Source organism: Diprion similis, chromosome 9 (assembly GCF_021155765.1).
Source record: "Diprion similis isolate iyDipSimi1 chromosome 9, iyDipSimi1.1, whole genome shotgun sequence".
Taxonomy (NCBI): Eukaryota; Metazoa; Arthropoda; class Insecta; order Hymenoptera; family Diprionidae; genus Diprion; species Diprion similis.
The window spans coordinates 1,018,358-1,044,987 of record NC_060113.1 but is presented as its reverse complement, the minus strand read 5'-3'; the positions used below and the strand labels follow the sequence as shown (position 1 = coordinate 1,044,987).

General features: G+C 36.2%; 6 protein-coding genes across 22 annotated transcripts; 4 read left to right on the top strand and 2 right to left on the bottom strand.

The window, feature by feature from the left end:
• Nucleotides 1-5,977: 5,977 nt before the first annotated feature.
• On the bottom strand, nt 5,978-7,280 carry LOC124410189 (phosphatidylinositol-glycan biosynthesis class X protein). The gene is made up of 4 exons (XM_046888359.1): nt 7,064-7,280; nt 6,711-6,843; nt 6,343-6,639; nt 5,978-6,197 (listed from the first exon to the last, which is right to left on the bottom strand). The coding sequence occupies exons 1-4, from the start codon at nt 7,177-7,179 to the stop codon at nt 6,033-6,035; spliced, it is 711 nt and encodes a 236-aa protein (XP_046744315.1). The 5' UTR covers nt 7,180-7,280; the 3' UTR covers nt 5,978-6,032.
• Nucleotides 7,281-7,394: 114 nt separating this feature from the next.
• On the top strand, nt 7,395-13,021 carry LOC124410656 (lanC-like protein 2). 2 transcript variants are annotated; one of them, XM_046889183.1, is made up of 10 exons: nt 7,395-7,428; nt 10,878-11,062; nt 11,188-11,367; nt 11,479-11,633; nt 11,734-11,881; nt 11,963-12,103; nt 12,192-12,374; nt 12,468-12,614; nt 12,687-12,789; nt 12,890-13,021. In XM_046889183.1, exons 2-10 carry the CDS (start codon nt 10,952-10,954, stop codon nt 12,964-12,966), a joined length of 1,245 nt encoding a protein of 414 aa, XP_046745139.1. In that variant the 5' UTR covers nt 7,395-7,428; nt 10,878-10,951; the 3' UTR covers nt 12,967-13,021. The 2 variants fall into 2 exon arrangements, with proteins under 2 accessions (XP_046745139.1, XP_046745140.1); XM_046889184.1 differs by having other exon boundaries at nt 12,671-12,789.
• LOC124410657 (very-long-chain 3-oxoacyl-CoA reductase-like) lies at nt 7,615-8,775 on the top strand. The gene has a single exon (XM_046889185.1). It carries the CDS (start codon nt 7,831-7,833, stop codon nt 8,773-8,775), a length of 945 nt encoding a protein of 314 aa, XP_046745141.1. The 5' UTR covers nt 7,615-7,830.
• LOC124410654 lies at nt 8,792-13,501 on the bottom strand. Of its 3 annotated transcripts, XR_006929613.1 has the most exons (3): nt 13,384-13,501; nt 12,252-12,367; nt 11,959-12,077 (listed from the first exon to the last, which is right to left on the bottom strand). XR_006929613.1 is itself a non-coding variant. In XM_046889181.1 (2 exons), the coding sequence occupies exon 2, from the start codon at nt 10,399-10,401 to the stop codon at nt 8,881-8,883; it is 1,521 nt and encodes a 506-aa protein (XP_046745137.1). In that variant the 5' UTR covers nt 10,402-10,460; nt 12,252-12,369; the 3' UTR covers nt 8,792-8,880. The 3 variants fall into 3 exon arrangements, 2 of the variants coding, with proteins under 2 accessions (XP_046745137.1, XP_046745136.1); XM_046889181.1 differs by lacking the exons at nt 11,959-12,077; nt 13,384-13,501 and adding an exon at nt 8,792-10,460 and having other exon boundaries at nt 12,252-12,369; XM_046889180.1 differs by lacking the exons at nt 11,959-12,077; nt 12,252-12,367; nt 13,384-13,501 and adding exons at nt 8,792-10,460; nt 10,542-10,737.
• LOC124410655 (allantoinase) lies at nt 13,348-15,704 on the top strand. The gene is made up of 10 exons (XM_046889182.1): nt 13,348-13,512; nt 13,637-13,800; nt 13,902-14,016; nt 14,084-14,230; nt 14,318-14,460; nt 14,579-14,765; nt 14,832-14,964; nt 15,051-15,223; nt 15,331-15,363; nt 15,443-15,704. Exons 1-10 carry the CDS (start codon nt 13,348-13,350, stop codon nt 15,581-15,583), a joined length of 1,401 nt encoding a protein of 466 aa, XP_046745138.1. The 3' UTR covers nt 15,584-15,704.
• A 1,971-nt stretch (nt 15,705-17,675) lies between these two features.
• On the top strand, nt 17,676-25,376 carry LOC124410658 (cyclic AMP-responsive element-binding protein 1). Of its 14 annotated transcripts, none has more exons than XM_046889188.1 (9): nt 17,679-17,901; nt 17,985-18,039; nt 18,917-19,115; nt 20,195-20,344; nt 20,466-20,592; nt 22,258-22,347; nt 22,840-22,983; nt 23,281-23,350; nt 23,501-25,376. In XM_046889188.1, exons 3-9 carry the CDS (start codon nt 18,936-18,938, stop codon nt 23,643-23,645), a joined length of 906 nt encoding a protein of 301 aa, XP_046745144.1. In that variant the 5' UTR covers nt 17,679-17,901; nt 17,985-18,039; nt 18,917-18,935; the 3' UTR covers nt 23,646-25,376. The 14 variants fall into 14 exon arrangements, with proteins under 14 accessions (XP_046745154.1, XP_046745144.1, XP_046745146.1 ...); XM_046889192.1 differs by having other exon boundaries at nt 17,685-17,901; nt 18,917-19,028; XM_046889190.1 differs by lacking the exon at nt 17,985-18,039 and having other exon boundaries at nt 20,466-20,580.
• The last annotated feature ends 1,254 nt before the right edge of the window (nt 25,377-26,630 follow it).

The window sequence follows — 26,630 nt, the reverse complement described above, 5'->3', positions numbered from 1 at the left end:
CGTTGCTCGCAGCGTATTGGGACTGCGCCTAATCGATTCCTCTCGCAAAATTACGTCGGAATAGTGCCTGAAAGAATTAATTGCAGCACTTTTCAAAGTCGACGAAATTTTCACCAAAAATGCAAAGGGGTTAGCCTTGGATTTTTTTTGGCCGAAAAATCTTTTTTCTTGGAATCGATTTGTATGACCCTTTCCGGAGTAAATCGACCCCCAGGAACTCAAAAAACACACGAAAAAGAGCGTAGGACCAACAGCAGAGAAATGAGGACGAAAATAAGCAGTTTTTCGCCTGTAACTTTTGATCCGTTGCTCGCAGCGTATTGGGACTGCGCTTAATCGATTCCTCTCGCAAAATTACGTCGGAATAGTGCCCGAAAGAATTAATTGCAGCACTTTTCACAGTCGTCGAAATTTTCACCAAAAATGCAAAGGGGTTAGCCTTGGATTTTTTTTGGCCGAAAAATCTTTTGTCTTGGAATCGATTTGTATGACCCTTTCCGGAGTAAATCGACCCCCAGGAACTCAAAAAACACACGAAAAAGAGCGTAGGACCAACAGCAGAGAAATGAGGACAAAAATAAGCAGTTTTTCGCCTGTAACTTTTGATCCGTTGCTCGCAGCGTATTGGGACTGCGCTTAATCGATTCCTCTCGCAAAATTACGGCGGAATAGTGCCCCAAAGAATTAATTGCAGCACTTTTCAAAGTCGTCGAAATTTTCGCCGAAAATCCAAAGGGGTTAGCCTTACTTTTTTTGCGATTTTTAGAGACGAAAATTTTTGGTCTCCGAATTGATTTGTATGACCGTTTCTTGGCTAATTGGAACCCCAGGAACTCAAAAAACACATTCAAAAAAGCGTACGACCAACAGCAGGGAAATGACGATGGAAATCTGCAGTTTTTTGGCTGTAACTTTTGATCCGTTGCTCGGAGCGTATTGGGACTGCGCTCAATCGATTTCTCTCGCAAAATTACGGCGGAATAGTGCCCTAAAGAATCAATTGCAGCACTTTTCAAAGTGGTCGAAATTTTCGCCAAAAATCCAAAGGGGTTAGCCTTACTTTTTTTGCGATTTTTGGAGCCGAAAATTTTTGGTCTCCGAATTGATTTGTATGACCGTTTCTTGGCTAATTGGAACCCCAGGAACTCAAAAAACACATTCAAAAAAGCGTACGACCAACAGCAGGGAAATGACGATGGAAATCTGCAGTTTTTTGGCTGTAACTTTTGATCCGTTGCTCGGAGCGTATTGGGACTGCGCTGAATCGATTTCTCCCTCAAAATTACGGCGGAATAGTGCCCTCAAGAATTAATTGCAGCACTTTTCAAAGTCGTCGAAATTTTCGCCAAAAATCCAAAGGCCTTACTTTTTTTGCGATTTTTGAAGCCGAAAATTTTTGGTCTCCGAATTGATTTGTATGACCGTTTCGTGGCTAATTGGAACCCCAGGAACTCAAAAAACACATTAAAAAAAGCGTACGACCAACAGCAGGTAAATGACGATGGAAATCTGCAGTTTTTTGGCTGTAACTTTTGATCCGTTGCTCGCAGCGTATTGGGACTGCGCTTGATCGATTTCTCTGGCAAAACTACGTCGGAATAGTGCCCTCAAGAATTAATCGCAGCACTTTTCAAAGTCGTCGAAATTTTCGTTCAAAATGCAAAGGGGTTAGTTTAGTTTAGTTTAGTTTATTGGATATCTCCCATTTCGGTGAACACAATACATTTTTCAAAAAATACGCTACATAGTTATACTTGTAATTTTATATAATGTTTTTTTTTTTTTTTTTTCATTTCTGTCTGCGTGAAAATTAACTTATATTCTACGATGTGTACCTCCATGTAGAGTGCGTCGCCCTTCCCCACATAAGTTCGGAAACTTGTGCGTAGGGTGTCAAGGGTTCGGCTTACTTATTTTCCTTATTTTGTTTGTGTTGTCCGTCCTGTGTTCTGATTTGTAGGTCTTATCTGTTTCATTCCTGGCTTGTAATTTTGTTGAAGTATTCTCTTCCTCTGCTGAAAATCCATTGTTTCATGTTTTTTTTGAATCTGAGTGTTGGTTGTTTCCTCATTTCGTTATCGAGTTCGTTATATATTTTTCGGCCTATGTAGTCAGCTTGGTGTTGTCCTTTCGTTGTGTATGTTTTCAGGTTTGTTACCTCTTTGTTGACTCTTGCCCTTGTATCATGCGCGTGTACGATCTGGTATTCTTCGTCCGTTAAGTTCGATTTATGAATCTTTATTGCTGCAGCCTTCATGTAAGTTTGTCTAATGTCCAGTAGTCCCGTTTCTTCATATAATTTCTCGGTAGAGTATTTTCTATCCTTCTTGTACGCTATTCTTAGGATTAGCTTCTGAGTTATTTCCAGTGGTTTCAGATGTTTGCTGTATGTTCCACCCCAGCCTATTATACCGTATTCTAGTACGGAGTTCACGAGACTATAGTATACTCTTTTCATTGTTGTTTTGTCTACCATATTTTGTAAATTGATGAAGGTGTGTATCAGTTTTCGGATTCTTGCCGATGTTTGAAGTATATGTGTCTTCCATGTTAGTTTTTGGTCAATGATTATTCCTAGGTACTTCATTTCTTCTGTCTTTTCAATTTCTTCATACGTACATTTCTTGTTTGTTGTATCGCATCTATGTAGTTTAATTGAAAATTCCGGTCCTCTTGTTTCTTCTCCTATTTTGCTGGATGCGTATGTCATATATTTGGTTTTTTTCTCATTCAGGGATAGTAGGTGTTCGTTAAGATATTCATATACTGCATTCAGGTCTTGGTTTGCTGTTTCAAAGGCTTCTTTCCACGTATCCTTTGCAGTCAATATGACAGTGTCGTCGGCGTATGCTAATATTTTCGATGACATTTTCATGTTGCATATATCATTAACATATACGTTAAACAAGATTGCCGATAGGACAGTCCCTTGGGGTATTCCGCATTCCGTAATTTTTCGTTCACTGTATGATGTTCCTAGTTTTACTTGTTGCGTTCTTTCTGTCAGGTAGCTTCCGAACCATCGCAGAGAGATGCCCCTGATCCCTATTGCTTTCATTTTCTCCAACAGTCTTTGATGTGGCACCGTGTCGAAAGCTTTCGCTAGGTCTAGATACACTCCTACTATTTTCTTCTTTTTGTCTATCTTCCCGTATATGTACTTTGTTAGTGAGTAGATCGCATCCTGTGTGCTGCAATTTTGTCTGAATCCATATTGATTTACTGAAATGATGTTGTGCTTGTCCATGTGTTTTATCAGCCTAGTTTTCATACATTTCTCAAGGAGCTTTCCTATCGCACTGGTGATAGCTATGGGCCTATAGTTGGCCATGTCCATTTTATCCCCTGTCTTATATATAGTCGTTATGGTGTTTGTCTTAAAGTGTATCGGAAATATTCCTTTTTCTATACTAAGATTGAATATGTATTCTAGGGGTTTTGTAAGGTATTCTACATTGTGTTTGAGAAATTCGGCTTTAATGTTGTCATGTCCCGTGGATGCACTGTTTTTCTGCTCCATTATGTGTTTTTTTATTTCTGCTTCGTATATTGGTGTCAGGAATATTGAGTCCTTTATGTTTATTTCGTTTTTTGTGTTTCTCATCTTGGTTTTTGGGATTTTTTTGGCGAGATTCTTACCCATACTGATGTAAAACTCGTTAAAGCTGTTGGCAATTTGTTTAGGGTCGGTTATTTTCGTTTCTCCTATTTTTATTGTATATACACGTTCCTTGTTTCTATCCACTTTTTCATATCGATTTTCGTTGATTACTTGCCAGATCCTCTTCTGGTCATTGCCTGCTTTTTCTATTTGCTTACTGTAATAAGAGTTTTTTGTTGCTTTTATAAGTCTTGTGAGACTGTTCCTGTATATCCTGTATTCTTCTTTTTGTACGGTGTCGTTTTTGTTTCTCCGAAGCTTTCTCGCCATCTCGTCCCTCTTTCTAATAGATGTGATTATGCCTTGTGTGATCCATGGTTTTATTTTTTTCCATTTTGTGTTTGTTATTATGGTCTTGGTATTTGTTGCTTCATTGATTGTCCATTTTATTATTTTAATCAGGGCTTCCGTAGCTTTATTGACATCAGTTTGTGTTGTCACTTCTTGCCATTCTTCTCTCCCCAGAGATTCCCTGGTTTTGTTGTAGTCGATTTTTTTTATTTCAATTATATCCGGTTGCACTGCTTTGACGGTCTTCATTTGTATCATCGTCGAGAAGTGATCTGTTATGTTAGTTTGGATGACACTTGCTTTGACGTTTTTGGCATGTTTTTGTTTAACGAAGATGTGGTCGATACATGTGCTGTTGTTGTCTGTAACCCGAGTTGGAACATTTATGCAGGATATAAATTCGTGGTTGTACATTATGTTCAAGTAGTTCTCTTTTTCCTTGGATCTGATCCGATCTAGGGTGTCAATGTTAACGTCTCCAGCAAGTATAATGTTGTTTGATGTTTCTTTTTCCATTTCTTCATTGAGGCTTTTTAGAAACTCATCTACCTTGCCTGAAGGCGACCTGTAAATCGCATAAATCACGAACTCTTCCTTCTCTGTGCGTATTTGGAGTTTGATCACATTAGCCGCTTCAATCTGGCATACACCCTTCTTAGCTTGTAGCCCTTTTTTTACCAGAATTACAATTCCATCTCTGTCGGAGATTTTGTTTCCTGTCCAGAAGGTTGTGTAATCTCCGTCTTTGATATGTTCTTCATATTTGTCCATCCAGCTTTCTGTAAGTATGATAATGTCCAGTTTTACTTGTAGTTGCTGCATGAGTATAACGAGTTCGTCGGCGTGTCGTCTAATGCTTCTAATGTTCATCTGGAATATGGTGAGTTCGTTTTTCTCTGTGAGCTGTTGTTTCAGACTATCGGTTTCGTCGTATATGTTTAGGTAGTCAGTGTTGTATGTTTTCGTACCAATTTCTTCGTGATTCTCTATATGTGTGATCCAGTTATCCATGTTGTTGTTCTTTTAGTCTTTTACTTCGATATATTATGTTTCCGATGATACTGCATTTATCGATCGTTGTTTTTGGAGTAGAGTCAATGAGTCAATCCTAATAATTCTACTTTCTTCTGTTTCCCTAAGAAAGATTTTACCGTCTTTCACCCACACAAATTTATAATTATTTTCGTGCGCGAAAGATTTTGTGTGATACAGGAGAGATTTATTTGCGATTGTTAGAGCTTCATTTATGTATATTTTGGTCGTTTTTGGAGGTTAGCCTCACTTTTTTGGTCAATTTCTGAGTCGAGAATTTCTCGTCTCGGAATTGATTTGTATGACCCTTTCTGGATCAAATGGACGCCCAAGAACTTAGAAAATACCGCAAAAAAGTCGTAGGACCATCAGCAGAGGAATTACGAACAAAAGATCGGCAGTAGGAAAATCACGAAACGAACGTTTCGTTTTTCGGCTGTTACATCAGATCCGTTGCTCGCAGCATAGCGGGACTGCGCGTAATTTATTTCTTTGCAAAATAACGTCAATATACTGCATCAATAAATTGATTTCAGCATTATCTGAAAACCAGTTATTTTTGACCGGAATAATTCGCAGAGCATGCTCCGAGTTTTTTGTGCTATGTCCGAAGTGAAAACCTTTTTGTCTGGAAATTCAAATAAGGGAAACGTATTCAACACTCCCGACCCGGAGGAAGGCAGCTAAATAAAGTATCAACAACTGAACAGGTACAGAGGAAATTTTTGTTTCTACCAGACATTGGTATACACCATACCCATATCAAGCGAGAATAGTAAAAACTTCAACCTTAACATGGAATTCTTGCGTGGTCAGCATTGGTGAAGAGGAATTCTATTCCATTATCATGCACTCAGATTCTATCACTTACCTGCTCACGTTGACGGATTTCTTTGGTTTACAACAGTGACTCTATTTCACATAAGAATATAGAACGATCAGTCTGAGAAAACTCGGATGGCATTTTAGGAATCATAACAAACCGCAGAATTGACTGTATACATCGTTTATTCACAGAATAAATAACTTCACAGTGCACTCCAAATCATTAGTTCTGTTTTATTCTTGGGTAACCGCTGATACTCCTTAGGCTGAGCATTGTTTGCAGAACTGCAGCTGCTCCCAGACCAGTCACCAACAAAGTCACGTAAGACACACAATTCAAGTAAGTCGTGTTCCCCACAGGGATTAGCCAAACCTTCTCCGAAAATTTCTACATAAAAAAGTACCATTGGTAGACTCAGGAACAAATTAATGCCTAGTTCTCCAAATACACACTCAAAATGCCTTGAACTCAAATAGCTGGAAGTTATTATTTTTACTCTCATCATAATTATTTATCCAATAATTTTGATTACCATTTTAAAAGGAACTTCTCTCCATTTGAGGGCCAAATGAACACAGGGTGAGCAGAGATCAATCTTGGAAACACGATAATCTTTCAACCTTTCTTTGCAGCCAAGGAGCAGCTTTGGTTGAGGAATGTCAATTGCTATGTAACCTCCATACTCTTGAGAGAATCGGTAGCGTTGATGAATCGGCAGGGCTAAGACAGTCTCCCATGTTTTGTGCAAATTGCATATTGTAACGTTTTGAGACTCTGCCTTTTCTGCAAACAATTCTACATTTCTCTCCCCAACTGAGCATGCAAGGGTCTGAAAAGAGGCGCAAAGTATAAATAATAAATAAAGCTGGGTGAAAATACATCATGTGAAGCATCCACTACCTTTCCGACTCTCTGCAAATCCGCTATTTCGTCAACATTCACATAAATTGCTGGTGGTAGTAAAACGTGAAGCGCTACTGCACAGTCTTGCTGATTCTTTAAGCCATCAACGCTGACTTTGTACTCAAAGGTTCTGGCGAAGTACAAATTCTGTTTTACTCATGACCAAGTGATTATACTTGCGAACGAAAACATGAGGTGCAGATTGCAAGCAAGTTTGGTATGCATGTTTTGAAAAAGATACATTCAACGCCCGTGAATGCGACGAATAGTTTCTCGAGATCAACATCCGGATGTATTTTATTTAATACGATTATACATACTCGAGCATGTTAAATAGGTAACCTCTTCACCTGTGGAATCCTTCCCCAATTACGCCAAAATCCAACGTAGCATTAATCGAAGTGCTGATTGCGATATTCTGAAGTATAACGGCACCGAGCAGGAAACTTTTGAAATCATGATGCATTTTCTGGATTTTTCGAGCAAATATTTCAGCAAGCAAACTTTGCTGTCAAGCTGCACACGTTCCAAGCTCGTCGTACCAAGGGGGCAGCCATATTGAAAATTAGTGATACAGGTTAGTTACGGCAAGTTGCCTATGGGCAGGCGAAAGTAGGCGAAAGCAGTCTAATCATTATCAGAAAGTATATCTGGTTGCCGCGCTCGCTACCTCAGGCGTATATTTGAATCAAGCTTGCATTTCACGAAAAGACAGGTTAGTTCAGTTTACCTATGATAATCACTCCTCGGCGGTCCGAAAACGAGGTATAATGTTGTTGTTTTCTACAAAATAAATGTTGCGATCCTCCTTATTCAGCAGCAACTTTCAATAGGTGTACGAAATATACATACCGTGTTTATTTGCATTGTTGGCATGAATATGATCATAATATGATTGTGATCATACCACCGACAATTGTTTTGCCACATTGCACTGTCTGTGAAAAATCGATGAAACTCTTTTAAACCTCAAGATTAACATTTCGTCGATGATGTCTCAAATGAATATCCGAAATGCTTGGAGTGACGTCTAAAAATGACAGAAACTGCATCGCCAAATACAGCAGGCATCGATGCTTATGATCAACACTTTCACATCGCACCACTGATAACTTGAATGGTCACAGCCATGTCCCTGGTCGAGAAAATAGGCTACTTTACTATCATATTTTGGGGATGCCGATTTGTACGCAAGATTATTCACATGTTGTACAAAAGCTTTCTCTCTCCTGGGATGCCGATTGACTTATACTCGATGGGTAGATGGGGTGTCGTAACTGGATGCTCTCACGGTCTAGGCAAGGCATACGCCGAAGCGCTTGCCAAAATGGGTATAAACGTGGTCCTCATAAACGCAACAGGAATCGATATGCTGAAAGTTGTTGCAAGCGAAATTGAATCCATTTACAACGTTAGGACCAAAGTAATTGAGCTGGATTTATCACAAGGTCTTCAAGCCTATGAATTGATAGAAAAAGAAACATTTGGCATGGAAGTGGGTATCCTGGTCAATAATCTTGGTAAGGGCTACCCACACCCTGAGTACTTCCTTGACTTACCACACAAAGAAAAAATCTACATGAACATAATCCAGTGCAATGTAGTCGTCGTTACAAACATGTGTCGTATTTTCCTGCCACAAATGGTTCTGCGAGGAAGAGGCGTCATAGTAAATGTCGCTGCATCAGCGGCGGTTATGCCCAGCCCGATGCTGACTGTTTTTGCCGCATCGAAAGCATACATTTTGAAATTCAGTAAAGATTTGAGTGCCGAATACGCGAAACATGGCATTATCATTCAATGTCTCCTTCCCGGAAGCCTGACTAATACCACATTCAAATCACCACATAATGGATGGATTGTACCAACGCCTGACAACTATGTCGCGAGTGCAATCAACACTATTGGCCAGGATGATAACACCACAGGCTTCTTCCCGCACACAGTCATGGTCACCCTCGTTAGAATAGCTTACAAATTATCTGCTCCACTTGTTATCAAGTTTACCACTTGCGCAATGGAAGGGAATCGTAGTAACGCCCTGCGAAGATACATTGAGTAATATTATGGAGCATATATCTTGTTACTATGATTTATTACCATTCTTTTATAAATAAACTATACAAGAATAAACTTCTCGCTCGCATATATCATTTCATATTTGAATTTAATAAGTTATCTTTGCCAAGCTTATCTTTTTTTTCATGTCTTTTGGCACAGCCTTTATTGCTGAATTGAACCATGGAGATGTCACAACCTTCATAATTTTATAACGCAGTTTTGAACCATCAATTTTTGCCTCTCGAGTTATCTTCTCTATTGTTGGACTTGTTGGACTTGTCTGACTTTTCTGCAAACTCAATTCAACAGTTCTTGTGCTTATTAGTAGTTGAGTCGCGGTGCTAGTACTTGCTGTTGTTTTCTCTCCCATTGCATTGATCATACAAGTTTCACCAGAACATGTAGTTTCGTCTAATTCCAGAACTATTCCTTCATCTGGCACAGTGGTCAGATCATGTTCTCGAGTTGGCTTTTCTTTTTTTTCAGTTTTATTACTATACTTCAGCTTTGATCTTGGTTTTCCAGGTCTCTGGCTTGTTCCCAAACTTGAAATGATCTCATCATTCAACGTACCACATTTAGGATCTTCGGTAATCGATTTTACACTCATTCCTTTAGCATGCATTTTAAGTTTCTCAGTACCTAAGGTTGTTCTTCCATACATATTCATTGTTAGTGGATTTGTCACTGTAGTATGTGCTGTTGTGTGTGTATTCTGACTTTTAGCTCCGATGTGAGAGCTTATCATACTCGATCCAACAAAATTTCTTATATCTGTAGTTAATTTTCTATTAGTATTAGTCGTCGTCATCTTCCCAGTGGACATGTGTACTTCTCCATTTGGTATAATTGATTTTGCAGGTTCCTCACAAGTTACACAGTTCAAATTAATTGTACTTGGAGTTAAAGTTGATTTCCTATCATTGTTATCTGTACTACTTGTGCTCAGACTTGCTCCTGTTGTACGGAACTTGGTTTTATCTGTTCCTAACGTATCAACATTTAATTCACCAAACGACTTAGCATGCACTGTCATCTTATGTGCTCTGAGACTAGTAGCTTCAATGGAAGAACTCGTCACAAGTTTTCCGGTATTGCTACTTGATTCATTCAACTTTACTGTATATCCAGTTGACGCTTCAGTCACAGAGCGATGATCTGTTGATTCTTTTGCTTCCTTCATTTCCCTTCCAAGTACAACTGGTGCAAGCAGTGTTCTTGTTTCTTGAACACCAGACAAATTCAGCAAGAGCTTTTCTCCAACTGTACCATCATACATATTCTCCGTCCGTATATGACAAGTTATGTTTAACATACTTCTTACCAAAAATTGTACAGGTGTATAAGTGACTTTTACCACCAATTCAGGTGTTCCTAGTCCTCCTTGAATGACATGCATGGATATTTTAGCAATCCTCGGCGTTCGATTAAGGCATTGGAAAAATGTTATTCTGCCATTGTTCACATATTCTGTTGTTTCTTCCGCCCCGCAAATCTTCAGATTGACATACTGGTCGTGAAAATGATCTCGTTCAATTACCTTTGCCCTCTCAAATTTGTAGTGATTCTCCACAGTGTGATGCCTTCTCTCGACTCTTTCTACTGGCAATAGAATATCGTACCTCATGAGAATTGCAGCGCACGGCTCAAACGCAATGAAAATGAATACCAGCACTCCAACTGTGGCTAAAAATTGATTTTAATACTCAGGGAATTGTGTTCGTTAAACGTATGTTTATTTAATTGCTAAGTATTGATTTGACATACCTGGATACAGAATAGACTCTTTTATTCTTTTACCAAACATGATCATATTCGTTCTCTGACTATGCCAATTGCTACCAAACTGCACAAGTTTTCTGAATAATGTTTACGTTGCATTTTATTAATTTTAACCATGACTTAAGTACCCATCGTAAATCATACCTAATAAATTGGTCAATAAATTATAGTTACAACGACAATCAAATAACAAAATTTCTACACAATGGAGTAAGCATATTATGTTTATGTTTATTTCACTGCATACCAACATACTTTTGATTCATTTCAGCCACATGAAGCACAGGTAAAACATGCTTATATATGTTTTTTCTTTTCAAGGCAGAGTTCCTGGCATTGAATCTATTGTAAGTTCATCACTACTTCACGTACAACATAAATAAATTAATTCGAAGATGAGCAATGTATCTGCTACCACATCAGAAAGTTCCCGGTACCATGAGAACACCTTTAGAGAGACCTATGAATTGGAAAAAAATCTCATAGTTGACAAAGATAACGATGCGGTGAGGAGTCATGCCGGGATTTCTTTATAGCATAAATGGCATTGATGCTCCATTTTGATGTTACAAATGCTATTTTTCTGAATTCTTACGGACTATCATTTTAATAAAGTGTAAATTTTGTACAGATTTGTGATGGCTTCAAAGAAACATTAACAGTCAGTGTTAGAAGCTTAATCAGGGAACTGGAAAGAAATAAAAACTACTTTGAAAATTCTACTGACTTTTCAATTTACACAGGAACTACGGGAATAGCAAACTTGTATTACCATTATGGCACAAATTATAAAGACCAATCTTACATTGATGTGAGTTGAAATTATCCTACTCAAATTGAACTTGATCAAACTTACACTAGTTTCAATTGAAAATGGAGAAGAGACTGAGAATATTCCACATCATTTCACATATTTTTCCAGAGAGCTGCGGAAATGATTGAAAAAAGTCTAAGCAGTTTGAAAACTTCTAAGAGGGTGATTACATTTTTGTGTGGAAGTGCAGGTCCGTTAGCCTTAGGGGCAGTTATTAATCACTTGCATTTTTCCAAAGATAAATCGCGCTCAATGATCTCAGAGTGAGTAACACTTAATTTTTCCTCATTTAGTTTTACTCCTGAATCAGTTGCCGAAGTAACAAAAATCAGATGTCTACATTTATTAAATCGCTGTTCACAGCTTAGCGGGATTATCAAAGCACGTTATTGGCAAAAATAGCGATTGTCCCGACGAATTACTTTATGGACGTGCTGGCTATCTTTACTCACTACTGTTTGTTAACAACCGTATAACTCCCCCACCTTTTGAGACAAGCCTCATCAAACAGGTGCGACTTGAACAAGTTTGCTATTGAGAAACTAGGTTCCATTTGTTTTTGTATCAATTAATTATTCATGACCTTATTCAGGTGATTGGATGCATTTTAAATTCTGGCCAAGTCACTGCCAAGGCTGTACGCTGCAAATCTCCGTTGCACTACTCTTGGCACGATAAACTTTATCTGGGAGGTGCGCATGGCTTAGCTGGAATATTATTTTTATTACTTCAGGTGTGTTTTGGAGTTTCAAACTATCGAAAGTATGGTTCTATGCGATTTGATTTGTAAATCTGAAAAAGTCATCTTATAAACTACACAGGCAGTTCCATACCTGACAGAGTATCAGCTCAAGGAACAGATAGAACCAGCTATATGCTACCTCATAAAGATGAGATTTGCTTCTGGCAATTTCCCGTCTTCTGTTGGCAATCAGTCAGATAAATTGGTTCACTGGTGCCATGGAGCCCCTTCGATGACTATGCTTTTTTGTCAAGCCTATCAGGTATACCATTCTCGTAGTTTTAAGTCTGTTGAAAATTTGCACACCATGTTTCAAGCTGGAAATTTCTAGCTACTAACTGATCAAGCGTTACAGGTCTTTGCGAATCCGGAATATCTTCGAGTCGCTTTAGAATGCGGAGACGTAGTATGGTCTAGAGGACTTTTGAAGAAAGGGTATGGAATATGTCACGGTGTTGCAGGAAATGCTTATACGTTTTTGTATCTCTACCAAACAACCAAAGTGAGACTAATATATTTACGTACTGTAATAATAGCAGGAAAAAACGTTTTTTAATGTCATTTAATTTTATAGGAGATCAGACACTTGTACAGAGCTTGCAAGTTTGCAGAATGGTGCATGGATTACGGTAAACATCAAAACAGGACCCCGGATCGACCATTTTCATTATTTGAAGGTAGGTGCAAAATATATCTCAATCGTAATCATATAAATAATCTAGACCTTCTATTTCAATTATACTATACTAAAAATTGTATTTGTTACAAATATTACAGGACTGGCAGGTACGATTTACTTTCTCATTGATGTTCAGAAGCCATTGTTGGCCAAGTTCCCTGCGTATGCCATATGATTGAATAAGAACCTGTTCCTCAACGAAGTAAGCTTGTTGCCGACGATATTTATTTTTCATCATCTTATTTATAAAATTCAATAGATGTACATTTGTATTTGACTTCATTAAAACTGTTTATACGTTTCATCGAAAATTGCATATAAATCCGAATACATCAATCATATTAAAGATAATATTGCTCTTAAAGAGATACTAAATTTTTTTACATTCAGTGAATCTTGACTGTGTTTGAGAAATACAAAAAAATATAAAACTCTACTGATAAGAGAAATCTTTACATACATGAAAGATAACTCTTCAGTGACATTACCGAGGCACGATCAGGAGTGAATACCCATTTCATAGCTTTAACCTCGATAATACTAGGTAGTGCTGAAAATGTCTGTCTGTGAAAATTTGTATAAAAAAGCTTACCTGAGTTCTAAAGTAGTTCTCCCCGAAGAAGATGGTGGTGTTCAACCAGCGATAATTATCGTAAGCAATGGAAAAATTGAGGAAATCATTCCATCAGTCGACGAGGAGGCAATAAACAATTTAACAAATGTAAGGCAGTTAAACACATCGCAATGCGATATAGAGATAATATTGACAATCGGACAAAATAGTTTTTGATCATTTTTTACTGAAAAATTTTACCATCTTAATCAAGTGATTCACAATTTCACAGGAAAATATATATTTGGAAAAATTTGGCTCACTGGTAATCATGCCTGGTATAGTTGATTCCCACGTTCATATAAATGAGCCAGGTCGCACTGATTGGGAAGGTTTTGATACCGCGACACGGGCTGCAGCAGCTGGTGGAATTACTACAATTGTTGATATGCCTTTGTAAGGGTTTGCAAAATTTTTATGCTGTACAGATGCATGTTTGTCAATTAAGACTCTTATCAGACGTCCGTTTGATACTACATCCATAATTTTTGTTACAGAAACTCTATACCACCGACAACGACGCTGGAAAACTTAAGTATAAAATCGAAAGAAGCGCTAGGAAGAGTATTTGTTGATGTCGGATTCTGGGGTGGTGTAATACCGGGGAATCAGGTAAACTTTGCGATAAAGAAACAGTTTGATTAGCTGAATTTCATACAAATAATCCTCTAAAAAACAGAAAGAGCTTCGGGCATTGATACAAGCAGGCGTAGTTGGATTCAAGTGTTTTCTATGTCCAAGTGGGGTCGATGAATTTCCACACGTCAATCTTCAGGACATTGAACTGGCCTTAACAGAATTGCAATCCACAAATTCTGTGCTTGCGGTATGTCCTTCAAAATATATAACTGTAAAAGCAGGTACTTGAAACAATATGAAGCTAATTAATAATGTTTATATGAAATATGTTCAGTTTCATGCGGAGTGCGAACTTGCTGGCTCTCTGGTGACTGGAACGAGTGATTCTCACATCTATGAAACGTTTTTACGATCACGACCGCCCGAAATGGAAGTTGAAGCTATAAAAATGGTTTCTTCGCTGTGCAAAAAATATGGGTAGACTGAGAGCACGATAAGTGATGAAATGAATGAAGTTATATTCTTTGATTGTCATGGAACCTTCAGAGAGATAATTATTTTACAATTATCAGTAAATATAGTGTACATTTTACAGAGTAAGATGTCACATAGTGCATCTATCAGCAAGTGATGCTCTAGACATAATACAGGCAGCAAAAGCAGAAGGATCTCATCTGACGGTTGAAACTTGTCATCATTACCTAAACTTCTGTGCTGAAGAAGTACCGAAAAATGCAACTGAATTTAAATGCTGTCCACCGATTCGAGAGAAGACTAACCAAGTAAGTTATAATATTCGTAGATGATGTGATTATAAATTTTTAAATGTCTTCTGACCATCTTTTCAGAACAAGTTATGGAGGGCAATCGAAAATGGCCTAATAGACATGGTAGTATCTGACCATTCTCCCTCAACAGCAGAACTTAAAATATGCGGTGATTTCATGACAGCATGGGGTGGCATTTCATCTCTACAATTTGGTACTGAATTAATGTCGTTGAGATCATAATTTTTCACCCCCATCAGCAGTAAATTAATGATTGATGTTATTTTTTCTTAAACAAAGGTCTACCGATTATGTGGACTGCGGCAAGGAAGAGAAATGTAAGTTTGGAAAACGTTTCACGTTTGCTGAGTCAAGCACCAGCTAAGCTGTGTGGATTGGATGGTCGAAAAGGCAGTTTGCGCAAAGGAATGGATGCGGATCTACTTATCTGGGATCCTGAGGCAACTATTGAGGTGAAATTTCTTTAAAGGATTCTAGCACCATTCAGTGATTATCCTTCGCCCACTCTGTATACATATATTATTTATCATTGTAACTTATCACGATATTTCATTTACAGATTCAAGAATCATTGATCTTACATAAAAATAAGGTAAATTATTTGAGATTCTGCTTATGCTTATCTCTTGAAAAAATATAATAATTGAATATACACTAATTATTATTTCCAGTTAACGCCTTACATGGGAAAGGAATTATTTGGAAAAGTAGTAGCTACTATAATCCGTGGTAACACAGTTTACAGAGATGGTATAATACAAGATAAACCCATCGGTGATCTGCTACTGCGGAAGGAGAACCAACGTGAATAAATTACCTAAGTACGTTTAAAATAGCTTCACTGGTTATTGCATATAACAAGTTTAGGCTACATGCTATCTAATAAAAACTGTGCTAAGGTAGAAATTAAAACATCGTCAAGGATGTAAGGATGTGAGAAATAATTAACAAAGTAGTTCGATAATTATTACATAATTTTTTTTATTATCTTCGCTATGCGATTTTTAATTAGATAACGCTGTATAAATTACCGCATAAATGAATTACAATCGCTAGCGAACGTTTTATTAAGAGAGTAATGATCATTTGCTACATCAGAAGCTCGTTAAATTTACGGTCGAATTCGATATTCGCGTAATTACTATGCTTTGTAATAAGCGTACGTATATTAATATGTCTACGGTTTTACGTAACGTTTCAGTACCAATACATGCGATAAGAAAATGAATATGCTCGTTTGACTCGGTATATTACGTCATCGCTTCTTCGGACTCTCCTTTTAAGCGAAATTAAATAAACTCCTGGCAAATATGATCACACCACGTGAATTGAATAATAAAGTTTACGTAAATAAATGTACAATTGAATTTTATGCTTGTAAAGTAAAGTTTAAAAATGATACTCAAACGTCGAACAATATCCATTAGAGATATGTTCGACCATAACATTCGGTATTTTTTTTCAAATACGCAGCGATTTATTCGTAACGCGTAGTAATATAGGTTTCCTTACCAACAATTTATCTTTCAATTCATTGGTTTGGACCTGTGTTACGGGAAAATAATAAAGCGCTCGATCGCGAATATATACCTTTGAATGAACAATGACCGGACTTGTTCGCATGAGTCACTTTTCGATGACGTCATTGCGTCGTACAGAGCGCTTATAGAGAGTTACGTTTGCCGCATTATACTCGAGACCAATTTTAATAACATGCACAGTAGTTATTCAATACATATTTAGCAATAATACAATTATTTTGTACAAAAATATTGTTTCGATTATTGAAATTTTCACAAGCCGACTGCATTAATTACAGCATGCGGCCAATCAATGTATCTGAATAATATTGTAAAGAAAGATGAATATATTTAAAAATATACACGTGCATGTAAGACATAATTTTGATCAAATCGACCTAAAACATTTATTTTTTTTTCATCATTATGAAAACATTCAACAATAGATTACTCAATTACTATAATTACAATTGAACTCATAGTGTAGATCACCCGCAAGCGAGATTGTACGAAATAGCTGTCCATGTATTTATGTACAATGGATATTAGAGTGGAAATTTCCGCCAATTTGCTATCGCGGGAAAATGATTTGGGATATTTATAAGAAAGGCTTTATCGTTGTAGCGAGGAAAAGGCAAAATATGTACATTATACACACGGACAGGATTCACACGTGAATGCGTGCGTGCGTGCACGTGTCCGTAAAATGCGTGAGCCTTGCGAGCAGTGATCACGGTCATATGAAAGTAATACAAGTGTAGCATGACGTCATTGGATGACGTCAGCGCAACCCCACCACGATTTGTAAGTTGGTTGCGAGGGCGAGGGTGACGAGGGTCACTGCGCGTAGACAAACACGATGCTTACCTATATGCTCAGAATCGCGTTTCAGGAGTAAATAATTAATAACAAGTGATATAAATTGCTGAAACTGCTTTGATCGGTGGTTAGCACCGGGGCTAATTTAATTTCTGTAAATTTTACGAGCGTTCATCCGCGTTCTTTAGTAAACTGACCTACGAAAGTACTTTGCGGTTTCTGAGATGTTTCGTTACACACCGTCTATAAATATGATATAATAATTGACTCATGGGATGTATGTTTCTCGGTTACAAATTCTCATCGAGTATGTTCGATTTGTTACTTCTTGAAAATGCACATTTAAAACAATAACACGAAGACGACGGTATTGAGCAATAGCGTGGTGATTGTGCTAATTTGGACTCCCGCGTTACCGTTCGCCAAAGAAAAGTAGTTCGGCCGAGCTTGGTTATCTGCGGATAATTATGAATCTGGGTAGTGGGAATTTTTTTTCTTTAAGAAAGTAAATTACGAATAATATCGCTGACTTTACTGCTCCAAAACGGTTGATTGTTAACGAGCACATGAATCCGTAATAAATAAAGAAGAAAACTGATCAAGCGATCCGGCAACCACCATCCGCCATTGCGCGCGGAGTTATACGGACGCCATTTTGATCGTGACGCGAAGTTCACTCGTCGTGGGCTCCACCAGTGACGAAGCCACTGGAGTTTTGACGTGGCTGCTACGTACTTGCCCGTTTGCCCACTCCGATTGCAGCAAAGTTGGTGACGAGGAATACGTAACTGGTAAGTACTCAGCTGGAGAATAATAACAACCGAGCATGGACCACCGTTATTGCGATAGACCCGAAATGCTCATTGGATGTTAGCATTTTATTTTACAGCCTTAAATAAGGGATAGTTGAGTGTCTACAGTGTATAAAGGTACAAAATATGGCGTCTCGAGATACATGTTTGTATATGTAATTTCTTTAAAACCATACCCGCTACTACGCGATACACGTCGTTATATACGATCGTTAGAAAACGATCGTTCTGCTGTGTGTTACGATTTTCTATTACTCACGCGACTGTTTACTCATTGCCTCGTCGCAGAGGAAGAATGATGAAAAAGAAACGTCCTCAATAAACATCATTTTATATTCTTCATTTATTTATTTTTAGCCCTCTTTGATGTAAATGACGCAGTAGCATTGGTGGAATCTTACGCGGCGGGAAAAAGACATACGTTCAAAACTTCACTTTAAATGGCATCTTCATTTAAAAAATATGTGCAACTTATACTCACACACATGTCATGTACGCTGTTAATTTTTGTCCTCAAATGATGAAGGATTTTTCTTTTTCAGTTTTTTAACCATTCTATTATAATTTAAGCTTTTGCCAATACTTTGCATTACCCTGTTTTAACGAGAACAAGAATATATCATTCAACACAAATAATCTGGTTTTACGAGTACCACATTTCAATACTTTCCGCTAAACATCAGTGATAATAGTGTGCTGCTTATCTAAGTGGATGCGGTTTTTAAGTTTCGTTATACATCCGCCCGTGTTGATATATTCAAGATTTCAAGATCAAAAGTAGTAAGACAATTATATTATATTTTCACAGCTTTTCCATTTGTTTTCCTGCTTTTTTTTTTTTTTTTTCCTTTTACATCAACTATATGTATATTGAAGCTTATGATTGACTTCGTCGAATGTAATAATAAAAAAATGTTTGTTTTGTGTGACGTCCAGCCTTATATATTTCTGTGTTACAATTGATCAAAACTAATAAGCGTACATTGCATTTCAGGGCTAGCGGTCCCCAGGCTATGGAAAGTATGGTTGAAGAAAACGGATCAACCGTTGACCCGTTGTCGCAGGGATCTCAGAGTGGAGATGCTGCACCTGCGATAGCAACATCGGTACAATCTTTGAGTAGATCCCAGCACCATCTGGTGGCTTCGACCAGCATTGTGCAACTGACGCTTCCCTTATCAGGGACAACGCAGGTATACAGGACACGCTCCTGTGTATCCATGCTTGATTGATTTATTTATCAAAACCAAATTCCTTCTTTTTTTCTCTGCAGTTACTTATTTTTTATTTTTTTAAACGCTCAGGGCATGTGTTTCGCGATACCTAATTCGTTATTTACTCTGCTTCCTTATTTTATAATCACACATTCGTATATTATCACTGTACTTCACAATTAGTAGTTATTAGGTATATTACTTCATAATTTTGCATAATGCTGGTTGGTTTTGGCCCTTGATGTTGTACACTATTTGTTACCACTTTTTTTATAAACCTTTAATTTTATTCAGGTTGAAGAAAGGAATGTAAGCATATGATTCGTCTCTTTATTACACGATCAAGCAAATATTCTCTTGTTTATTTTTCAACTCTCACTGTTATTGTTATATCAATATCTGTTGTTTATACTTTCAACACCGATTCTTGTTAACGTAACGTGTGTTTCAATGCATAATAAATTGTATTGCTAATATCTCGATTCATTCGACTTTTGATTTTCTCAGTAATCATAATTTCAATTTTAGTTCTACTCGATGTTACAGCAAGTTGTGTCTCACTACTGTTATGCAGAGTAACAATGTAAATGTCCAGTAAACTGATTATCTTATCACATCACCTCAAACAGTGATACGCATACCTTGAAATAGATCACTTTTAAGAGACCACCTGCATCATTCAAGTTTAAAAGTTAGTCAGAATAGTTTACAGTCATGGCATTTCAAAATATACCAACAACATATCTACACAGCATGTTTTTTTCTCTAATTCTATTCAGTACATTAGTTATATTTCGAAATGCCAGTGAGATGCTCAAAATTCAATCGAAAATACCCTCATTCAAAAAGTATATCGCCGGTACAGATCTTTTCGTATGTATTTATCAAAAAGTACAGAATTAGTTGATGGATCTAACAATTCTCTTTTCTCACTATACAGATTTTATTGTGATAGATTATTTTCTTTCAATTACGCACCAGTAATCAATTAATGATTTCAGCTATCACCTCATTGATGATACTTCTAGTGACAATTATTTCTTTACCACCATTTGCAGGTACAATCTGTGATACAACCAAACCAGCAGTCGGTTATTCAGACTGCTACAAACATACAGCCTGTTGCTCTGTCGAAGGCAAACGTCATTCTCGTCAGTAAGCCCAATTCAGTCATACAAACGACGCAAGGCAGCCTACAAACTTTACAGGTAATTCAGTATTAGTAACATATGATCTTCAATTATTCTATTAACAAGCAATAATTTTTTTTCCAATCATTAATTGAATCATCGAGTACAGTTTTCTAATGTCTGTTATCACTCATTCAAGGTTGTCGAAACTGGAAGTGATGACAGCTTCTCGGACGAGGAATCTCCAAAAAAGAGGAGGGATATTTTAACCAGAAGACCATCTTATAGAAAAATCCTCAACGATTTAGGCGGAGGTGAGATTGCAGGTAAATATACCTTGCTTCATTTATTTTCGTTGGTTATACTTTCATTCACAATTATATCGTCAGAAAATATTTACTAGCTCTCACTTTTGCTCTGGTAAACAGGGAAAGTACATTCTTTGCATTCGTATCAATGGCACAGTTGTTTGAAGTACAATATATTTTATCCTTTTTATCAGTATCCCAAGTTTTTATCGATTTCCGGTAGAACTTGGGGAATCTTTTTGCTTTTGATATTCAAACGCTTATCAGAGTCTATACATTCCGTCACTACTTTTCATTTATGCTTAATTAGCTTGTGGGTAGCTTCTAATCAAAATTTGCCCAACCCGTGGTCTTAAATTAGTTATTTTTCAAAGTAGTAGTTTTACTTCCCCTAATTCCACAACAGGTTTTAATGTTATATAATTTTTCGTTATCATCAAGTTCAAGGAGTAACCTCACACGTATTTTCTTGTCCTCTAATTCTTCAATTAATTCGTAATAGTAATAATTTCGAAGAATATTAAGTTATTTATGACAACTTTCAAATGCGAACGGGCGCATAAAATTTTTAATGTATTGTTATAAAATTCAGTTTCACACTTTTAATGTATGTTTCTTACATTGTTTTGTTTGTGTGACTGTATGTGTATTATTGCAGATCGAGAAAATATTTGCACAATATTAAAAAAATATCGAATTCTACATTCAATTAGATCTAACTAAGAAGTAATTAACTAGCTGCTGATTGAGTCAAGTCTTGAAAGTACTGCCATTCTCAATAAGTGTAATTATTCCTTGTTGCAGAAATCTATACGACTTTAAATTATTATTAAATATTTTTTCAACGACGTTAAATGATAAATGACCCAGGATCTCTAATTTAGCTAGATTTAATATATTATTATTAAAATGATGCTTGGTGCTATGCTTTTTTTCATTACTTATTTCTGAATAGTGTATAATCTATTTGCTTCTGAGTTACTCCGATGGGGACAGAGGTGGGGCAGTACACGTTTTCTTCAATCAAAAAAAATTTTGGAAAACTATTTGCGATTTCGAAAAGTCATGATAATCATAATACTTATAGTGAAATCATTGGTGTTTAGTGGTGACAAATTAATGTCCACGCATTTATTAATATCCTACTTTCGGAATGTTTCATACTTACGTAATATGCACGCTTTGCCCAGTGCTGATAGTAAGCTGCTAAAAGTAACAAATGCAAAATTCATATTACAATGAATTTCATCTTATTGGCTTTAAAATGACGGTATGCAGTTTGCATTTCCTTTAGTCTCATCTTTTCCCTAGTGTATACTTTCCATATCTTGAAAATGTAACGATTGATTATTATCTTTCTTTTCCTCATTTAATAAATAGAATACAAAGGCAAAAAGTATAAAATTCATACTCAGTGTGTGATTTTTTTTTCAATTTATCGGGGTGGAAAAAATGGTTAATATAATATGTAAATAATTGTGCTGAAGTATAGCTGTATGCGTAATTCCAAAATTACCGCCAAAAAAGTAATTGAAATGTTTCTTGAAAAGTTGCGCTTTTTTGTGCCTATTATAGAGCAGAAGTGAAAAAATCGAATATTCAATCACATTTATTACCACGTAATTTATCTGAACTGATTTCACTGTACTGAAACCGGGGGTTTGGGTTGGTTGGGTGTTCCAGAGGGTCGATTGCCCCCCCTCGAGTCCTCCTCGGAGTGTGACTCCAACGTGGACAGCGAAGTGTCTTCGCACTCGCTTCACTATCAGACAGGTTGGTTAATTTATATCTTTCTGTATCATCTTGTCAGCAACATATTTTTTCTCATTTTACATATTTTTTATTTACCTTTTATACTTCCATTAACTGATTTAATTATTTCATACGAAGGAGATTGTTATTGGTAAATAAACAATGGGAAGAGAGCCACACAGTTCCTATCCCTGTGTGTACTGCCCTCAATGGTGTTCTCTCATGTCTGCTTGGTGTGGCACCCTTGCTTATGGGATTTCATTGTATCTGAATCTGAAATATGTACATACAGTTGTAAATAGTTTCTGAACAAAATAGTGACACATTCTTGCGTAGAATTCAGGCTATCGTTGAAAAAGAATTAATAACCAAGTGCAAAAATCATTACACGGATAATGTAAACATATCATTTGTTATTGTCCATCACTGCGTGGTAATATATCTCAGCTCACTTGGATCTAATTCAATCATTTTTACTAGAACGGTGAGAACTTAATGAAAAATATTTTACAGTAATACCTGCAGGGACTATTCAAATTGCGACCCAAGGGGAGGGTGTTCCAGGGCTTCACACGCTAACTATGAGCAATGCGGCGACAGCGGGCGGAGCCATAGTTCAGTATGCACAGGGCCAGGACGCGCAATTCTTTGTCCCAGGTGTGCCTCCTTCATAGGTTTTGTTACTATTATTTTCTGGATTCTCGCGTTGCCAGTTAGGAAAACATCCAGAGAATATCTTGTAAAATGTTCCATTTGGTTTTTTAACAACATAGATCACGGGTTCCGGGTACGATTGTAAATTTCTCTTCAGACTCCAGACGCTAGAACCATTACTCTGTTTTATAAAATTAGCAGTAAGGTCATTAATTATTAACAAAAATATTGATTCAGGCTTAGTCAATGTATAAGGCATTACTGATAATTTCAAGAGTACAGATTCTTGCAATGTTTTAGCTTACACAGGCCATGGGGTTGTGGTCGAAGATGCTGCCAGAAAAAGGGAACTCAGGCTTCTGAAGAATAGGTGAGTAAGCCGTTTATAGATAATATTTTATAAATGCAAATAGCGGGTAGTTGGAAGTACAATTTTTATTTCCATTGCTAATGTTATTCTAAATTTTATGGAAGGTGTTCGAAAGAGGTAAAAGACAAAAATTGCTTCTATCATTTACAGGGAGGCAGCGCGCGAATGCAGGCGGAAAAAGAAGGAGTACATAAAGTGTTTAGAAAATCGGGTCGCTGTGTTGGAGAACAGAAACCAAACATTGATTGACGAATTGAAATCATTGAAAGAACTTTACCAGCAAAAAACTGACTGAGGTTTGTACCTGGTGCTGGTGTATTGTAACAAATCCACAATAACGATTGTGTGCGTTCACGCCGCCCTCTGATACGTTTTCAGTAACGTACAATCGGGAGGCCAGCGGTGGCGATGTACATAAATTCGTATAGATAAGTGTTCTGTAACATATTGTATTTATGTACTACTACTACAACTACTACTACTACTACTACTATTACTACTATTATTACCATTACTACACTACGAGGGAGTAGGAGAGAAGGATAAAAGAGGAATGAAGTGAAGGCTTGTGAAACTTGCTCTTACTAAAGCGAGAAGCCAAAGGTTTGCAAATTTACGCAAACAAATATTCATGTAAGCAACACGTTCAAAAGATGACCCTATTTTTTGTATAAACATAACATAGTAATATCAAATGTCAAGTAAAATTTTATCATCCTAACTGTTCGTGGCATTAACATACGTTAGCTTCGAGACTGTTATGCACGGACGATATTAGGTAGGCAGATTAGAATTTTGAGGTACACGATCTAGTGACATTGAGAAGGTTTAAAAACTTCAAACACACAGATACTGACAACATCTTTTCATGTTGTATTAATTGAAAATTTTATTATAAATTGTCCAATCACGCCGCTGCTGTGCAATAACACTTTTACTATTGTTTGATATTTGTTAATTGTTTTACTGCTCGATGTAAGAGATATGAATATTAACTCTTGGATTATGGAAGTAACGCGTCGTAATTTTAATGTATTTTTTTTTCTTTCTTTCTTTCTGTTTTCTTTTCTATCTTTTATAAGTACATTCATAGTTTTAGATTTGCATAAAATGCGGAGGACTAAAAATTTCGAAGTGAAATTTATATTCTGAACATTGGCCTGAAAAATTTTAGCACTCTTGCTACCGATAATATGAAGCAGGAGTCTACAGTGCTCATTTTGAAATTGAATGAACTTTATTATTTAACTGCACGAATCAATTTAAAATCATCGGTATGTGTATAAAATATCTGAGAGAATCGAGAGTCCTCGATAAACATTGACCGTTTGTCACATTTTTTCAAGACAGTATAAGATACTTTATTGAATAAAGAAAAGAAATTCCAATGTCAATGCACTAGCGAACCTTCTGTATTTTGTTAAACTGTTTCTGCCAGATCAGTTAAGATGGCACATTTTTTAAGCACAGGCAATATATTAAATTTTGTTAAAAAAAAAGAAAAAAAAAAAAACAGCCATCACAAGTAAAACAGACGAAAATGCCACGAAATGCTTGTTTTTTTTCTTTTTCTCTTTTAATAATAATTTTAAGAATTGAATAGCCTCAAAATGCTCCGAGCTGGCCACCACACCCTTGTATATTATAGATGTAATATAAATTTGGAGTGCCTTGCAAATTACAGTATATGCATATATATGTATATACATACATACACACATACATATATATATATATATATATATATATATATATATATATATAAAAATAATAGTAATTAAATGATTATATATGACGTAGATATGGGTCGAGATGATATTTACAAAGTTATTTATCGCAGTACAACCGATAGCATTATTTCCACGTAATGAAATCATTTTTATCTTATTCTATTTCCTTAAATTCTGTCAGGTTCATGCATATTCATTCGGCTTTTGAATTATCAACTGCTACGTAAAATGATCGAGTTTAACTGGAGTAACGAACTACATATTATGCAGACAGAAAGCAAGTCACGAGTTGTTGTGTAAAAAAACACTTTTCCCTTCAACTTCAGCACACTTTTTAATCAAAATTTCACCGATCATGAATCTCATATTGAATAATATTCGCTTTTACCATTTTGAGTTATTTCATATTAGAAATATTATATATAATTATTCAGACACCTGTCGACGTTTATTCGCAGTTTTATGGCCACATCTTCAATGATTGCCGTACATTTTTGAAAGTGAAGCCATGCAGGTGTTTACTATAAATCATTTACAATGAAAAATTTTACGATTCACAGATGAAATATTTTAAACCAAGAAACTAGTGTAAGAGATCTATGATCTTTGATACAAAGTTTAATAAATTCGGCCGCAGTTTCTGTTAGAAGCCTAAATATCACTCTGGTAATTAAAAAATTTCAAATAACAAGAAAAGGAAAAAAAAACTAAGGAAAACCATTGATTCTAATTAGCCGAGGTAATCAGCAATCAGTTCTGTACTATCTATGTATTTCAAGTGTTAACAGAGTTAGTGAATGTAACATGAAAACTAGATTGTTTTTATTAATTTAACGCCATCAAGATTAAACGTACCTTTAATGTCAATATTAATGACCACGATAGTTCATTGGCTTTGTATGTATGTGCATCAATTGAAAACAGAGATATTATATTCTAGATTCACAACCATAGAAATTTGTCCACTGATGGTCATTGTTAGAGATATTTATTTCGATTCTTGCGATTTAGTGCTTGTAATAATAGTAATAGAAAAAAAAGAAACATACCTATAGTATGTACTTACTGTGAGAAAATTACAAAATAAATCTAATTTATTATTGGTTGTAGTTTGTGTTTTTCCACTGTTAAAATTTGGGGTTTTTTTTATCGCACTTTTCAATCAATTGGTGAACAGTTATATATTTATCAAATGAAATTGATACGTCGAATATTGCAAATATGAATATATGTATAATATATGTATATCTTGGTTGCTGCACTTAATATTATAATAATATGAAGTATTGTATATAGATAATATATGTATTTTTACATATCATTGGCCTTCTTGAAGAAATATAGCTTGTAATTCTATTGATAAACTCCTGTTTTTCCTAGTTTCTTCCTACCATTCACACAAAATTAATTTTATTGCAGGATATTTTTACTCATAGTAATTACCAACGAATGTTCTAGCCCGCGTTCAATTTTCGGTAATCCCTATGCATGTATTAAAGGTTCCATAATCTTGGACGAACTCGTTTGTGATGATCACTTTTTTTTATTCT